The following is an 18666-nucleotide window of genomic DNA, read 5'->3' on the forward strand; positions in this document are numbered from 1 at the left end:
TCCTAAATCTTGCTCTCAATGGTTTTCCCAGCTTTTCTCTTACCAGCTGTCTACGAGGCAACATTCCCCACTGGAGCATCTAGAAGCACAAGGACTTTCATGGTGGTCAGAAGCGGAAGAGGATGGGGAGCAGGTCGGTGGTACCTGCTGGGCCTTGGGCAGCATTTTATACCTTATGTTCTCTATCTTGGCTGTCTACTTCATAACAGAATACATAACAGGGAAATACTTGCATGTTTATAATAATTGCATTTATTTCCACTTGTATTGTAAAAACTAGCTTGTTCTTAGCTCCCCAAACACACATATTTATAAATAATGTATATTATAAACATTTGAAAGAACGGATAAGCAAAGTTGGAGCCATTAGGCTATTTCTTAACAAAACAACTTTTTTTTTTTTTTTAATGGGGCAGGGCGTGGAGTGTTGTAGAAAACACTGAAGTTACGTTAGAGCTTCCATAGAAATGGATTCTTTTCCCTAGTGAGGAATGGTGCTGCGGGCGGGGGTGGCTGAGGGCCACTCTGACTGTTCCAGGTCACAAAGGGACGGGCTGTTTGTTCCACAGCCTCGGGCATTGCACCCACTGGTTTCCAAGCCAGTCTCTAGCACTGGGTGGTGCACATGGTCAGAAAGTTTTAAAATATGCTCTATGATGACACACATTTTTGCATTTGCATAACTGTCAGGTGTTGGGATTGGTACTTAAAAGGAGATGGGTTTGGATCCCAAAGGTTTGATGTAAAATATTTCCCAGGGATCTAAGCAAACTTGCTTCTGTAAGGCCTCTCTGATTGGCAGGAAACAGCAGGGGAGAAGAAATCAGAAGCAAAAGGTACAATTCAGAAGCAGAAACACGAAGGGGACTGGATCTAGTGGGTTACGTCGAGGGGGTTTCCCCACAACAGATTCCTGGCCAGTTTCCTCCAGGATTATTGTTTATGTTTGGCTTGGGCAGTAATTCAGGAAGTGATGTTTTCCTTATGGAAAAAAAAAATCAAAAGTAAAATAAGTGTTTTCCCATGATGAAGATAATGCTAAGTTTAATGGGTTATCCGGCATGTGAAGTCCTCCCAGGTCCAGGTAGCACGGCCAGCAGCGCAGCCTGCGGCTAGACCGCATTCCTTTGAAGGAGTTGGTCCAGCAGTTGCTAGAGCAAAAGGGAAACAAAGATGTCAAGTTCAGATTCGGCATCTGTGCCCCACACACATCACACCTGCTGGCAACGAGGCCATTACCTTTTTGAAGACTTCGGCACGGAGTCTGTTACTTTGTAAGATCACCCTTTTCCTTTGTTCTTCTTTCTTCTTTTTAACTTCCGGCAAGTTATTATAGATTCTGAAACAGATTCGGAAAACATTTGGGATGGTAGCTGACAGCGGGCTCCGCCGTGGGGCTGCATCCTGGCCTGTCGGCAGGCTCGTACATTTCAAAGGGAAGACCGCTGCTTATGGGCTAGCTCTCAGCTGCAGGATGCCAGGACGAAGGGCTTTCCTAACCATACCCAGAAGCCGCTGCAAGGCAGGGGATGGCACTTTGTCCAGTCCCACCAGGGGCAAAGCTGGAGAGGCCAGCTGCTTATTTAGCAGTCAATGTTTCTGTCCCTCCATTCTCTATGATAATAACTTAATCATAAAATGAAGGATTCTAAACCTACTGTTTTAGTATTCTGATAGTAAACTGGTTTCCAAATACCTTCTTACCACTCAGTGTTTGCCTTCCTGTGACTTAGAAAAGGAACAACAAATAAATGGAAGTGGCAGGAACTATAATACTGGAATAAATCACATATGAGTGTGTGTGTTTTTACCTCCCAATCTATTGCACTTTTAACTGAGGGCCCAAAGGATCTTCCTCTGGACACTTCTTTCCTATTTTCTAGCAGACACTTCATGTTCTGATGCCAGCTAAATTTCACTATAATCCACGGACACATCAGAGTCACTGTAGCCTGAGCATTTGGGTTGCTGTATGTGTGACACTCGGCTAAAACATCTTTCTCTCTCTTGTGCTTGAAAGCCAGACAAGATATAGATGAGATGTTCCACCATTAAAATGATAAGGACCATGTAGAAAAATGATGATGACAGTCTTTGCTTAGGTGTTGGGCACTAGGCTTGAATTGTTTGACATGAATTATTTCTTTTCATCTTCACCACAGTTGGAAGAGGCATATAGTGTCCCACGGTTATACAAATGAGAAACCCAAGCCACAGTGAGATCAGGAGACTGATAGGAAGTCCCTTGGCTGGCTTGCGGTGGGCTGGGATTTGAACCTTGATCTGTTTGACTCTTACTACACAACGCTATCACTCAACCATATGACATCAAGCTACGAGTGAGATCCTGGAAATGCTCGTGCCTAGCAGAGTGTCTAGCATCCTGTAGGCATGAACATGGGTTGAATGAATGCATGAAAAAATGAACACATAATTGCCACATTCAGGAATGATTCTAGAAAGGACTAGGAGGAAAACTGTAAGGGAGTTTGTAGGAAAACGGGCATGTCTCAAAGCTCTGCAGTGGGCATTTCCTCCGATCCGTATAGACTGACCTTTCTGATACTGACCATCTCAATCACCTGGCAGAGTGGCTAATATCAGGTGTCAACTTGATTGACTTGAAGGATTCCTGGATGGCTGGCAAGTTATTGTTTCTGGGTGTGTTTCTGAGGGTGTCACAAGGGAGGTTGGCATTTGAGTCGGTGGACTAGGAGAGGAAGACCCACCCTCAATGTGGGTGGGCACCATCTAATCAGCTGCCAGCATGGCTGGGACAAAGCAGAAGAAGGCAGGGCAACCTTGCTTGCTGGGTCTTCTGGCTTCCTTCTTTTTCCATGCTGGATGCTCCTTCTCCTGCCCCTCCGGCCCTTGGACATCAGACTCCCAGGTTCTTTGGCCTTTGGACTCTTGGACTTGCACTGGTAGCTTGCTGGGGGCTCTCAGACCTTTGGCCACAGACTGAAGCCTACGCTGTTGGCTTCCCCGGTTTTAAGGCTTTTGGACTCAGACTGAGCACTACTGGCTTCTCTCTTCCCCAGCTTGCATATTGTGAGGCTTTGCCTTGTGGCCCTGTGAGTCAATTCCCCAAATAAACTCCCTTTTATATACATATATCCTATTAGTTCTGTCCTTCTGGGGAACCCTGACAAATACATCTGGGAAGTCTAAAATAAAGGCTCCTAGGTCCTACTGAATCAAATACTTCTGATTCAGTATTTTCTTAAAAGAACTTCCATCTATACAATGGACCACTCTGCAGACAGTCAAAACCAACAAGGAAAATAATCTGTTTGTCACAGAAGGGACTCACAGACACAAAGTGAAAAAGCAAGCTATCAAAAGATAATGAGTAGTATGATAACATTCACGGCTAAAAGTCATTTAACTATATATGCACAAATAAAAGTCTATTTTAAGGCAAAGAGAAAGGCCTGACAGAATCCACAGGAGAGATCACTGTGGGTATATGAGGGGCTGGGGGTGGGCAGGGAAAGTGGACTGGGAACGGGAAGGGGAACTGCTGTTCATGAGGGGACTTCAGCTTTATCTCCATTGTTTGCATGTTTCAAATAAATATGTAATTAACAATATAATTAATAGCAAAGAATATAAAAAAAGGAAAGCTCCACGTGATTCTGTGGGTGAGCCAGAGTCAGAGCCCACCCAGGGTACAATCCACAGAGCAGAGCAGAAACCCAATTGCCAGATCCACCAGAAGAGACCAGCTTGGGGAAGCCGATGACTCGAGGTGCAACATCACCTAGCCCACTTGTACTCTTTGAGCCTCAGTTTCCTCTTCAGTAAAATGATAGGGCAATACTCTCTGACTATTTATGCTGCTTTGAGATCTATTATTTTAATTGCTTAGTTTGCAAGGCTCCATAATGGTGGCTTTGGGTTTGGGGACTGGAAGGGGAGGATTTGGCTGAAAATTTTCAGTAAATTGAAAAGGGAATGGTTCTGGCATGAGGTATATGCAACTTTGTACTTCTGAAATAGCAAGTCTTAAAGCCCAGTGGCCCTTTAAAAACCCCAATTAGAATGCTACGAATCAGGTCTTTAATGGGATGTCTCCCTTTTCCTCGTTTTCACTTCCTTATTTACAAAGAGGCTCCCAATAGATGATCAAAGTTATCTAATCACCGTGGAAATAATATAATCATAGCAAAAGCAGAAATTGTATGCCTGAAGTGGAGAGAAAAGTATTCTTCCTATTTCAATGGTTTCTTTAAGTGTGCTATCAATTTGATTTAATTATTATAATTCCTCCCTGTGCTAGATATTTTATTATAAACTAATGACATTTTACTTGCATGAACTTGGCCAACACTGCTGAGCTATTACATTTTGGTTAAGAGGCCAGATCTCAGAAAGAATGGCAGCCTTTGTGTGCACCAGATTGGTGAGAATTACTGGGAGTCTTGAACAGCCACCGGTCAAACAGAATAGGGAGGATGTCCTGGCAGCATGGCTGCCAGGTCTGCTGGAGATGGAACACCAGGAAACCCAGCTCATGGCCCCTCCAAGTCTCCACTGGCTCCCAAGTGCCATCTGCCTCCAAGTTTGGATCCTTTCCTTCAGTTCCTGCCACAGTCCAGACCCTCGGGAGAAATAGCTTCTCTCCCCATCATAAAATTGCCTTCAAAGGTGCAGTGGCAAATAGCTCCTGCCCAGAGTGACAATGGGAATGTGCAGGAGTTCCAGCTCAGAGTCTGGGAATCTCTTCGAGACCAATTACTGGATTGGTTCAGAATCCAAGACCTACCACTTTCCTAAGGTTTTTCCAAGAGCAGCATTAACATTCAAAAGCACACTTCAACTACCGTACTCACTTTAGCCGTTTTATCAGATTTGCAGCCCAAAAGACCTCAGACCTTAACCATGGACCCAGAAGTGGTGGTCCCATTGGAGGGCACTTGAATCCACCTGACCAGCCCACCCCGCCGCTAACTTCTTTGCACACCACACAATAACCAAGTACCTCTTAGATCGCATATGCATCTCCTTCTCTGAAATGCACCGTTCTTTGGGTTTAAACAAGTTATCTGGAAAAAACAGAAAGATAATTAAGTTCAGAAGGCATAGAATCTCGCATATTTCCAGAGAAACACTGTGGTGGATTTAGTACATACTCTGCTATTTGATCCTTATTCTAAGCCATATCCTGAGTCTAAGCAGGACACTGTAGAGACTGATGCACCGTAAGTGGTTTTACTGACAATTGGCCAACAACAGGGCTGGTCTTGATAATACTTAAATAAGAACATGAAGTACAATGTTAGCATCTAACCTACTTTATGGAGAGCAGCACCTCTGAATGCTTCCTTTAGCAATAGAGTCATGGTTTTCTGAGGAAAGTGCCAGAGTTGCAAGGTCATTCCATTCAATAGAAAAGTCCCTCCACTAGGTCGGTGAGGCCTCTAAGGACAAGGAAATCCCCCAGCTATCCCTAGGGCATTTTGTAAGGAGGAGGTTTCACTGTTGTCTACAGCCCTCCATCAGAGCTGCTCAGCCTCTACAAGACGAAGACCACCTTGCCCCCTTCCTAAGGTCGGGAAAGGTAACGAACAACAACAAATAATTGTGTGTGCTCAGTATTCTTTAATTAAGAAAGTACACAGTAGCTAAAAATCACTATGAGACTGGGATCCTTTTCATTCTAAGTACATATCTCTAATCGTAATGATGTTCACAGATGGTGCACTTAAAAATGGTGTGTGTTTTAAAAAAAAGTGTATGTCCTTTTGCAAAAGGTGAAAGGGGACTGTTGCAATAACTCATTTCCCACGAGACACTCAGCCATGTAGATTAACAAAGGAATATGTAAATGCTGTGGAGTGCCTGTTGCATGGGGCTATGTTTGAGCAACTGCCATGCTTCCTAAAACACCTGGGCAGTAACCTGCTCACCCAGCAGAAGCAGACAGGCAACTTAGCCCCTTGCCAAGCAGCAGAGTTGGAGTGGGTTTCCCGTGATCCCCAGTGAAGCCCTGGGTGTTTCTATTCATCTCCTCTCAACCCGGGCCTGTCCCTTTGCTCATCAATCCAGTGGAGCAACCAAATATTTCTCAGGCTTGAGAATAGACAGAATTTTCTAGGAATATCTAAGAAGGTAGGATAGAACCAAGGTTCCTAAGAAATTTCTTCATCTCTGGAGAAACATCACACAAAAACAGAGTGGCTGAGCTTGTCCTCTGTCTGGTTATTCAAACATGAAAAAGAATATGGCAGCATCATTTAACTTCAAAGACAAGATTCAAAGGAGAAATGAGGGAATCATTTATTGGGGAAGATCCAAGATGGCCGTTTAGGAACAGCTCGGAGTTGCAGCTCCTAGTGAAAGCGCAGAGGGTGAGTGGATGCCGCATTTTTATTGCCCATGGACCAGGAGATTCCAAGGTGGAGGAGCCCCACGGGTCACCAGCGCGGCTGTTGTGGCCGGCGGGGTTCTTTTGGCCGGCACGGCTGCTTTGCCCCGTGCCGCTGCTTTGTCGGCGCCCCAGCCGGCGGTTCTCCATACAAAATACACTGGTCCAGGTGCCCTTTTGGCTGGCAATTGGAGCCCTGAGAAGTCACACATTCATCTGATTAAAGAGGGGACTGAACAGGGAGCCAGGCCAGGAGATTTGTGGGCAAAAAAAAGCACCACGAATCTCAGTGCCGCTGTTTAAGCTGGCACAGTGAGTTGCCGCAAGCGAAATCACACAGATCCCGGCGCCTTTTTAACAGGCGACTGGAACACCTGGGATAGAGTTGACTGTTCAACTAAAAAAGAAAAAAAAGGCTCTGAGGCAGGGAGCCACGTGATCAGGCATGGCTGGTCCCGCCCCCACAAAAGAACAGCAATCAGAAACTCTCTGGATTGAGAGTTTCACAGCAAGCACAGCTGAACTCGGGACCATCCAGCTCTGTGGGGGAGGGGCGTCAGCGATTACCGAGGCACTCCACCACTACGGAGGTAGTCCGCCATTGCTGAGGCTGCCTGCCATTGCCAAGGCAACCTGCCATTACAGAGAGAGTCCGCCAATACAGAGGTGGGCCACTATTGCCGGGGCAATTCTAACTACACCCATATAAACAGGACTGCAGGGAAGTTCACACAGCAGCTGGGCAGACGGAGCTCACAGCAGCTTAGCAAAGCCTCTGCAGGCAGACAGTGAATAGGCTGCCTCCTTGCTGGGCAGGGCAGCCCTGAAGCAAAAAAGGCAGCAGCACAATGGAAACTCATAAAGAAAGCCCTAACTGCCTGGGACAGAGCACCTGGGAACAAAAAGGGGTATATGAGTTCTGCTGCAGCAGACCTAAACATACCTGCCTAGCAGCTCTGAATGAACAACGGAGCTTACAGCTCAGCACTTGAGCTCCTATAAAGGACAGACTGTCTCCTCAAGCAGCTCCCCAATCCCTGTATACCCAAAGAGTCACCTCATAAAGGAAAGATCAGACTGATATTTGGTGAGTATCCTTTTGGGACAAAGACAGCAGAAGAAGAAACTGGTAGCAACCCTTACTGTTCTGCAGCAGCTGCAGGCGAAACCCAGGCAAGCAGGGTCTGGAGTGGACCTCAGCAGTCCTAGAGCAGAGGGGCCAGACTGTTAGAATGAAAACTAAGAAAAAGAAATCACTTCCTCATCAACAAACAGAACGTCCACTCAGAGACCCAATCTGACAGTCAGCAACTACAAAGACGACAGGTAGATAAATCCATAAACATGGGAAGAAACCAGCGCAAAAAGGATGAAAACATCCAAAACCAGAACACCTCTCCCCCTATAAGGGATCACAACTCCTCACCAGCAAGGGAACAAGGTTGGATGGTGAATAAGTGTGATGAAATGACAGAATCAGACTTCAGAAGGTGGGTAGTAAGAAACTTCTGTGAGCTAAAAGAACATGTTCTAACCCAATGCAAAGAAACTAAGAACCTTGAAAAAAGATTTCACAAAATGCTAACGAGAATGGACAACTTAGAAAGGAATATAAGTGAATTGACGGAGCTGAAAAACACAACACGAGAGCTTCACGAAGCATGCACAAGTTTCAACAGACGAATTAACCAAGCAGAAGAAAGGATATCAGAAGTCGAAGATCAACTCAATGAAATAAAATGAGAAGGCATGATTAGAGAAAAAAGAGGGTAAAGAGGAATGAACAAGTCTCCAAGAAATGTGGGACTATGTGAAAAGACCTAATCTACATTTGATAGGTGTACATGAATGCGACAAAGAGAATGAATCCAAGCAGGAAAATACTCTTCAGGGTATTATCCAGGAAAACTTCCCCAACCTAGCAAGGCAGGACAATATTCAAGTCCAGGAAATACAGAGAACACCACAAAGATATTCCTCACAAAGAGCAACCCCAAGGCACATAATCGTCAGATTCACCAGGGTTGAAATGAAGGAGAAAATGCTAAGGGCAGCCAGAGAGAAAGGTCGGGTTACCCACAAAGGGAAGCCCATCAGACTCACAGCAGATCTCTCCGCAGAAACCCTACAAGCCAGAAGAGAGTGGGGGCCAATATTCAACATCCTTAAAGAAAATAACTTTCAACCCAGAATTTCATATCCAGCCAAACTAAGCTTCATAAGTGAAGGAAAAATAAAGTCCTTTGCGAACAAGCAAGTATTCAGAGATTTTGTCACCACCAGGCCTGCTATACAAGAGCTCTTGAAAGAGGCTCTACAGATAGAAAGGAACAACCAGTACCAGCCACTCCAAAAACATGCCAAATGGTAAAGAGCATCAACACAATGAAGAATCTGCATCAACTAATGGGCAAAACAGCCAGCTAGCACCAAAATGGCAGTATCAAATTCACACATAACAATATTAACCCTAGATGTAAATGGACTAAATGCCCCAATCAAGACACAGACTGGCAAATTGGATAAAAAGCCAAAACCCATCGGTGTGCTGTATCCAGGAAACCCATCTCACATGCAAGGATACACAAAGGCTCAAAAGAAAGGGTTGGAAGAAGATTGACCAAGCAAATGGAGAGCAAATGGAGAGTTGCAATTCTCATCTCTGATAAAATGGACTTTAAAGTAACAAAGATCAAAAGAGACAAAGAAGAACATTACATAATGGTAAAAGGATCAATGCAACAAGAAGAGCTAACGATCCTAAATATATACGCACCCAATACAGGAGCACCCAGATACATAAGGCAAGTTCTTAATGACTTACAAAGAGACTTAGACTCCCACACAATAATTGTGGGAGACTTTAACACCCCATTGTCAATATTAGACAGATCAACCAGACAGAAAATTAACAAGGATATCCAGGACCTGAACTCAGACCTGGAAGAAGCAAACCTAATAGACATTTACAGAACTCTCCACCCCAAATCCACAGAATATACATTCTTCTCAGCACCACATCACACCTACTCTAAAATTGACCACATAATTGGAAATAAATCATTCCTCAGCAAATGCAAAAGAATGGAAATCATGACAAAGTCTCTCAGACCACAGTGCAATTGAGTCAGAACTCAGAATTCAGAAACTAACTCAGAACCGCACAGCCTCATGGAAACTGAACAACTTGCTCTTGAATGTTGACTGGATAAACAATGAAATGAAGGCAGAAATAAAGATGTTCTTCGAAACCAACAAGAATGAAGACACACATACCAGAATCTCTGGGACACATTTAAAGCAGTCTCTAGAGGAAAATATATAGCAATAAGTGCCCACATGAGAAGCAAGGAGAGATCTAAAATTGATACCCTATCGTCAAAATTGAAACAGCTAGAGGAACAAGATTGAAAAAACTCAAAACCTAGCAGAAGACAAGAAATAGCTAAGATCAGAGCAGAACTGAAGGAGGTAGAGACACAAAAAACCCTTCAAAAAATCAATAAATCCAGGAGCTGGTTTTTCGAAAAGATCAACAAAATAGACCACTAGCCAGATTAATAAAAAAGAAAAGAAAGAATAACCAAATTGATGCAATAAAAAATGATAAAGGGGATATTACCACAGATTCCACAGAAATTCAAACCATCATCAGAGATTATTACAAACAACTCTATGCACATAAACTAGTAAACCTGGAAGAAATGGATAAATTCCTGGACACTTGCCTCCTCCCTAGCCTAAACCAGGAAGAAGCTGAAACCCTGAACAGGCCCATAACAAGGTCTGCAGTTGAGGCAGCAATTAAGAGCCTACCACCCAAAAAAAGCCCAGGTCCAGACAGGTTCACAGCCAAATTCTACCAGACATACAAAGAGGAGCTGGTACCATTCCTTCTGAAACTATTCCAAATAATCCAAAAAGAGGGAATCCTTCCCAAATCATTTTATGAGACAAACATCATCCTGACCAAAACCCGGCAGAGAGTCAACAAGAAAAGAAAACTTCAGGCCAATATCCATGATGAACATAGATGCAAAAATCTTCAATAAAATACTGGCAAACCGATTTCAACAGCACATCCAAAAGCTTATCCACCATGATTAAGTAGGATTCATCCCAGGAATGCAAGGCTGGTTCAACATACACAAGTCTATACACGTAATTCACCACATAAACAGAACCAAAGACAAAAACCACATGATTATCTCTATTGATGCAGAGAAGGCCTTTGACAAAATTCTACAGCCCTTTATGCTAAAAACCCTCAATAAGCTAGGTATTGACAGAACGTATTTCAAAATATTAAAAGCTATTTATGACAAACCAACAGCCAATATCATGCTGAATGGGCAAAAACTGGAAGCATTCCCTTTGAAATCTGGCACTAGACAAGGATGCCCTTTCTCACCACTCCTATTCAATATAGTACTAGAAGTTCTAGCCAGAGCAATCAGGCAAGAAAAAGAAATAAAGCATATTCAAAAAGGAAAGGAGGAAGTCAAATTGTCTCTATTTGCAGATGACATGATTGTACATCTAGAAGAACCCATCGTCTCAGCCCAAAATCTCCTGAAACTGATAAGCAACTTCAGCAAAGTCTCAGGATACAAAATCAATGCGCAAAAATCACAAGCATTCCTATACACCAATAACAGACTTCAAGAGAGCCAAATCAAGAACGAACTGCCATTCACAATTGCCACAAAGAGAATAAAATACCTAGGAATACAAATAACAAGGAATGTAAACGACCTCTTCAAGTAGAACTACAAGCCACTGCTCAACGAAATAAGAGAGGACACAAACAGATGGAAAAACATCCCATGTTCATGGTTAGGAAGAATCAATATTGTGAAAATAGCCATACTGCCCAAAGTAATTTACAGATTCAACGCTATCCCCATCAAGCTACCAATGACCTTCTTCACAGAACTGGAAAAAAGCACCTTAAACTTCATATGGAACCAAAAGAGAGCCCGCATAGCCAAGTCAATTCTAAGCAAAAAGAACAAAGTTGGAGGCATCACACTACCAGACTTCAAACTATACTACAAGGCTGCAGTAATCAAAACAGCATGGTACTGGTACCAAAACAGAGATATAGACCAATGGAACAGAACAGAGGCCTCGGAGGCAACACAACGTATCTACAACCATCCAATCTTTGACAAACCTGACAAAAACAAGCAATGGGGAAAGGATTCCCTGTTTAATAAATGGTGTTGGGAAAACTGGCTAGCCACGTGCAGAAAGTAGAAACTGGACCCTTTCCTGATGCCTTACACTAAAATTAACTCCAGATGGATTAAAGACTTAAACATAAGACCTAACACCATAAAAACCCTAGAAGAAAATCTAGGCAAAACCATTCAGGACATAGGCGTAGGCAAGGACTTCATGACGAAAACACCTAAAGCATTAGCAACAAAAGCCAAAATAGACAAATGGAACCTAATTAAACTCCACAGCTTCTGCGCAGCAAAAGAAGTAGTCATTAGAGTGAATCAGCAACCAACAGAATGGGCAAAAATTTTTGCTATTTACCCATCTGACAAAGGGCTGATATCCAGAATTTACAAAGAACTAAAACAGATTTAGAAGAACAAAACAAACAAGCCCATTCAAAAGTGGGCCAAGGATATGAACAGATACTTTATAAAAGAAGACATACATGAGGCCAACAAACATACGAAAAAATGCTCATCATCACTGGTCATCAGAAAAATGCAAATCAAAACTACATTGAGATGCCATCTCACGCCAGTTAGAATGGCGATCATTAAAAAATCTGGAGATGACAGATGCTAGAGAGGATGTGGAGAAATAGGAACACTTTTACACTGTTGATGCGAGTATAAATTAGTTCAACAATTGTGGAAGACAGTGTGGCGATTCCTCAAGACCTAGAAATAGAAATTCCATTTGACCCAGCAATCCCATTACTGGGTATATATCCAAAGGATTATAAATCATTCTACTATAAGGACACATGCACACGAACGTTCATTGCAACACTGTTTACAATAGCAAAGACCTGGAACCAACCCAAACGCCCATCGATGATAGACTGGACAGGGAAAACGTGGCACATATACACCATGGAATATTATACAGCCATCAAAAACGATGAGTTCATGTCCTTTGTAGGGACATGGATGAACCTGGAAACCATCATTCTCAGCAAACTGACAGAAGAGCAGAAAATCAAACACCGCATGTTCTCGCTCATAGGCAGGTGTTGAACAATGAGAACACAGGGACACAGAGAGGGGAGCACTATACACTGGGGTCTGTTGAGGGGAAATAGGGGTGGGACAGTGGGGGTTGGGGAGTTGGGGAGAGATAGCATGGGGAGAAATGCCAGATATAGGTGAAGGGGAGGAAGGCAGCAAATCACACTGCCACGTGTGTATCTATGCAACAATCTTGCACGTTCTTCACATGTACCCCAAAACCTAAAATGCAATAAATTTTTAAAAAAAGGAGAAATGAGAAAAAGAATTCGGAATATTTCCTACTAAGTGGTTGTATTGACAACTGACCAACAACAAGGTTGACCTTGACAAATTCAATAAGGGTGTGAAGTACAATGTTAGCAACTAACTTACTTTATGGAGAGCAAAGCCTTTGAATGCTTCCTTTTAGCAACAGAATCATGGTTTTCTGGGGGAAGTGCCAGGTACAAGGTCACCCTACCCAAAGAAAAATCCTTACGCTAGGTGTGAGGCCTCTAAGGACAAGGAAATCTCCCAGCTTTCTCTAGAGCAATTTGCAAGAAGGAGCAGTGAGAAGACAACATCACCATGGAGACTGCAGTAGTCCCAGATGCCTCCCAGTACCCAGCGTCCCCAGTTCCAGGCAACACCAGGTCAGAGCCAAGGGCCACAGAAACACCCCCATGTCATTTCCAAGAAAAAAGGAAATGTCAGCTTCAGTCAATCAGGCCTTTGGGCAAGCAAATATGTGACTCTTGACAGTCACATAGGGAAAAGAAACCTTGTACAAAGAACAAGACTCAAGTCCAGCTTAGCAATCCTCATGAGCTACTCAAGATTAGGGTGAGGCCAGGGTAGACAGACATTATCCTGAGGGGATTAAAAACATTACAGATAGCTTTTGTAAGATTTTGATCATCTTGGTTCAACTGCTTGTGGTCTACTCTGGGAAGTTAGATTTTTTTTTTTTTTCCAGTTTGTTTCTTTAGAGCACCTGATACCACAACTAAGCTTTGGTTTGATTTCCAAGAGGAAACAAAAGCAAATGTGGAGCTCTCTGACCCTTCCCTGTTGTGTTTTCTCACTCTGCTCAGCCTGCTGTGCCACACAGAACTTTTGATTCTGGGCCCAGCAGCCCATGTTAGGCGCAAAACAAGCAAGACTGTGTCCAAGGGGTCCTTCCCCACTGGTGACCTCAGCCCACACCCCTGGGGAAGTGTTCGCAGGTTGGATGCTGCTGACTTTGAGTTTTCCTAATGGTTCCCAAGCTTATCTGATAAGTAGCAGAGTCTTTCCTAGCCTGGAGGAAAGAGAGGTGAGGAAGTGGTTTGAAATAGAGCAAGTGCATTGCCAACAGCTCCTAACCTCACTTTAGTGAAAGGAACAGAACCCCCTGAGCAGCTTTGGGCACTCTGAGAGAGGGAATAGCTCACGGTTACAGAAATCATGTTCTGGGAGCCCTGACCAAGCATTCCTCTGTTTCCCATGAAACCAATCCAAAATTCATTTCTCAGGTATGTCTTTCTTTTTCCTTCTACATTGAAAGAGCAGTTGTGTCGGTAGGGGATGCTCAGAAACAAAAATAACAGATAATATCCTCCCTTCATGAGATTTCATTTGTTTAGGGAGAAGCTGGACAAGTCACAAACCAGCTAAAGTATCCAGCAAATGCTCTGATGAAAATGAAACGCCATCATGTGTCAAAGGGGGACTGGGGAGGCAAGAAGGCCCCGTAGGGGAGGAGGTCTTTAAACCAAGACCTGAAGAGCAGGTGTGGGAGGATCTGGGAGAAGGGCACAATGAGCTCCTGCAGCAGGAACTGAAAGAGAGCCATCGAGGTTGCGGTGGGAGGGAGAGTGCAGAGGCAAGAGCTAAGACGACTTTGTGACTCCACCCAAATGACGCCTTACAACTGCCTGGGGATTTTGACAAAGGTTCCTGTGTGTTGGCATTAGAATCTCAACCAAAATCTCCAGATGACTCCAACATGCCCTGCAACTGGAAACCACCCATGCTGGGCTTTGCAAACCCATTTAAGGAGCTTTGCCAGCCTGTTACTCTCTTACTTTGTTTGCCTTCAGAGTAAGAGAGATGGAGAGCCATGTGGAGTTTAAAACATGAGTTCTGATGTTCATTGCTAAAAGATGACCACAGTAGCTCTTCAAAACATGAACTAGGTGGAGGAGATACAAAAATGGCAGCAGCAAGACAGGTCAGGCAGTTGCACCTGGATGGGAAAAGATGGCTGCATGCCGGTAGCCACGGGACCCTTCTGCCCTGTACAGGTAGAAAGTGGGTTGAAGGGGCCAGGAGAGATGAATCAAGGATGGCTCCCAGGCTTTGGGTCTAAGCAACCCATTCATTTGACAATTGTTAAGTTTTTATCTCCTTGGTGCTAGGTGGTAGGGACACAAAGATAAATAAGACAAAGAGCTCAGAGCCCAGGATGAGAATGAGATAAATAAGGCCTTCAGATGCCAACAGCAAAGTCTGCACAGGGTGAGAGGAGACCTCAGGAGAGAGTGGTCAGGTCCACCAGGGAAGAGGGGCAGCTGGGAAGACTCTATAGCAGGAGACACTTGAGCTGGGTCATGAAGTAGACGGAGATGTTCCCCCAATAGCCTGTAGTGGGTGGGGGTGGGTGAAAGGGCGGCCCAGGACAACACGGAGCCGGAGCCGGCTGCAGCAAGAGATGAGTCATCCGTTTCATCTCTCCTGGCCCCACAACTCAGTTTCTACTTGTGCAGGGTAGAAGGGTCCCATGGCTACCTGCACACCCCAGTCTTCCTCAACCTGGCTGTAGCTGCCTTCAGGACACGTTCAGCATGACCCACAGGGATTTCACTTCATGAGATGGAAACCCACCCCCTGCATGAGCTTTGTTAAGAAAAAAAAAAAAAAAAAAAAAAAACAGAGAAATCCTATCTATAAAATTACTCTTAATGGAAATTCTGCCTGTATAAAATTAAAGTGGCAGGTGAGAACACTTTTCAGCCTGCTTATGGGTATCTTGAAGATTTTCCTTGAAGTTTGATGTATTCTAATTCACTGATAGGGAGGGAAGAGGCTGCAGTTGTGTTTACCTCAAATGATCATTCAAATAGAGGAGGTTTTTTTCTCCCAATAAAATTATTAAGGTAAATTGCCCACGTCTGTATTCCTGGAAAATACTTTTTTCCCCCAAAAGTCTTTTGCACCTGCCTCATTATTGGATCCAAACTGCAGTGTCTGTTGCTAATTTAATTTGGTAAGGCCAGACTTCCTCAAGCCCTTGCTGGTGTCAAAGTCAGCAAACAACCAGGTACCAAGATTTGGGTGCTTCTGAGAGCTACTCTAGTAAGGTCAAAGTCTAAATATCCCACTAATCTCTATAAACACATGTGGGTGTTTACTGTAATGCTCACATCATTGGTATGCACACACAGGCACACACACATGCACAAGGACAAGTGTCCTGGACATTCAGACAGTTGACAGTGTCACCAGAAGGCAGCGAAGATCACCCTGCCACCAGCATGACTGGTTGTTTGTGGGGCTCGGCATTTTTTCTCCATGCAGAGCCCTTATCTACAGCTCTGACTGCAAACCTCATTTTATGTACTGAACAGGTAATCTAAATGATAATCAAGTTCACATGATTTATTAGGACAATGCCCTCCAGAAGCCTATTTTCTGAAGTCACCCTGAGCACTCTGAAGAATGTTTTAGACATTTACTTCCACTATCTTAGAAACTCCAAAACCAAGAGATAGCAGTTAGAGAGAATTCAGCAGGAGTCAACAAACCAGGCTGAATGTAGACATCAAGTCTCTACTTCTCTGAATATCCTAATAAAGATTGGACCTTCACGAAAGAATGGAAATGGGGTGTGTTTAAGGAAACCCCCAACATGTGTGTATTCTAACATCATTAGCCTATGGATTATGCAATTTCAAAGCCACTGGGTCTCTCCTGCTGGCTGTTGGATTAATTCCAACATGGTTCTCAGGGTTTAAATCCATGGTTCTCAGGGTTTAAACTTGTACATCATTTCTGTTCAGCTCACCATGGTGGAACCTCTAATTTTCTTGATGTAGGCAATAGGGGAGTGGTCTATCTTGGACCAAATCACCCCTCTGGAAATTAAACAGCACAGGCTATACCATATGAAGGTGAGTTAACGACTCATAGGTGGTTTGGCTCTGAAGTGCTCTCATGATAAAATCTTATGCTGGATTCTCATTTTTGAAACATCCTGATGTATCTAAAATCACTCCTAGTCTTCTGTAGAATCCCACTGAATGACAGTTGCATGTGACAGGTAGCTTGTTACAGAACCCTGGTGGTGAGTGGAAGCCTCACAGATGCTGGTATTGATATGAAAGTGACGCCATGTGCCAATTACTATCCAGACACATGAGAGAGCTGCTGATATAACAATTTGGACAAACAAGGCTCTCAGACCTTTCTGGTGAAGGAACATAAAGTTAAATAAAAAATAAGCCAGAGGGTCTCCAGAAAAATCAATTTCCTTTTTCATACTCAGTTTGAGAAGCAAGGTGTATAGGGCTTCCTGGTAAATGAAGGGTAGATCATTCTCTTGCACATAGAAATTTACCTTTGAGCTTGAGCTCAGAGTGGGGTCACCATCTCGGAGCTTCCATGGAAAGACAGGGTGCTATAGAGCTACTGGATGGATTTGATAAAGGGTCTGCACCCTTGGTGGGGAGGTGGTGAAGAGAAGTCCCTGCCATGAACACTGGCAGCCACAGGCCTCCCCAGATCTTCTAAGGAGAGATCCCTGATGCACTATGGCAGATGAGGCCCAGGACCAGAACTTTGTTTCCCCACCTGAAGGATTCCAGACCCCCAAGTCAACCATGTCTACGAAAAACATTTTTGGAGAGAAATGGAGTCTTGTTGTACTTCCTGAGTCCATGCTTCTCTATCTCTTGGACCCAGCAGCACTGTCCTCAGTCCCCTTCTCCTCCTGACTCCCAAGGGGTCTTCTCCTATATGATTCTAGATGTGGTTTACAGCTGTCTGCCTGACCAACTCTCTCCCCAAGTGGCACATGAACTCCTAGAGGACAGGAAAGTCTCTTCTAAGCCCCTAATATTCCTGGTTTTTCCCGTTTGCACTCCATTCCTATGGCCAAAAGATATCCAGCGCTTAATACTTTTATTTACCAGCTGGTTACTCTTCAAGAGATCCAGTAAGAGACAGGGTTCTCCATAAAAGCTACAGGAACTGCTAAGGAAGGCTGGCATACATCACCTCCTAATTCAGGTTGCCCATAGTACCAAAGACCAATGGAACAACAAGATCCACCTGTGCAAATTCAGGTCACTCAAAGTGGACAGGATAAGAGACTCTCAAACTAACCAGATTCTTACTCAAGACCAGAAATTTACAGCATAAATCCCAGTGGAGGACTCCTGTCAGTTGCCCAAAACATGCATTTCCCCCCAGGGGAGCTCAACAGTGGCGGACAAAGTGACGCAGACTATTTTCTGCAATGAACACCCTGTTGAAGTTGAAGGCAAATCAGCTGAAAGATGGGCAGCTTCATCCAGTCTCTAGGACGTAATGAGTCAAATTCTTAATTACCTCACTAAACACAATTGGAAATTCAGTTTCCTTCTTTTTACAAAAAAACAATATGAGCATTAGAAAATTAAACATCATACCTTTATGATGTATATATAATGATTTCTTTGGCTTGCCTGAGCCTCAATAACATGATAAAGTTTTCTCATGTATAAATCTAAAACCGTCAGGTCACCTTAGGCCTTTGCTTGGTGCTGTGTCCTCTGGGACAAGCTACTTGTGCTAAGATTTGGTTCCTCTGCACCCAGTAGGGGAGCAGAATCATTTTTTAAAAACTTTTCTTTTTTGAGACAGGGTCTCACTCTGTTGCCCAGGTTGGAGTGCAGTGGCACAATCATAGCTTACTGCAGCCTCAACTTTCCAGGCTCAAGGGATCCTCCTATTTCAGCCTTCCCTGAGTAGCAGGGGTTTTGTTTGTTATTTTTGTTTTGTTTTTTTGTAGAAATGGGGTCTCGCTCTGTTGCCCAGGATGGTCTTAAATTCCTGGCC

General features: G+C 43.8%; 1 protein-coding gene across 2 annotated transcripts in view; it reads right to left on the reverse strand.

Annotated features, from left to right (window-relative positions):
* Positions 1–233: 233 nt before the first annotated feature.
* Positions 234–18666, reverse strand: part of CUNH10orf90 (chromosome unknown C10orf90 homolog) — an 86697-nt gene continuing 68264 nt past the window's right edge. Inside the window, exons 6-8 of one of the 2 annotated variants that reach the window (XM_032281988.1) lie at positions 4985–5048; positions 1240–1339; positions 234–1151 (exon numbers count right to left, since the gene is read on the reverse strand). In XM_032281988.1, the coding sequence (XP_032137879.1) occupies positions 1113–1151; positions 1240–1339; positions 4985–5048 (203 nt within the window). In that variant the 3' untranslated portion in view covers positions 234–1112. The remainder of the gene's footprint in view (positions 1152–1239; positions 1340–4984; positions 5049–18666) is intronic. The other variant, XM_032281989.1, reaches the window with a different exon arrangement.

This window comes from Sapajus apella, unplaced genomic scaffold, assembly GCF_009761245.1.
Source record: "Sapajus apella isolate SASKATOON/1434 unplaced genomic scaffold, GSC_monkey_1.0 scaffold13, whole genome shotgun sequence".
Classification (NCBI taxonomy): domain Eukaryota; kingdom Metazoa; phylum Chordata; class Mammalia; order Primates; family Cebidae; genus Sapajus; species Sapajus apella.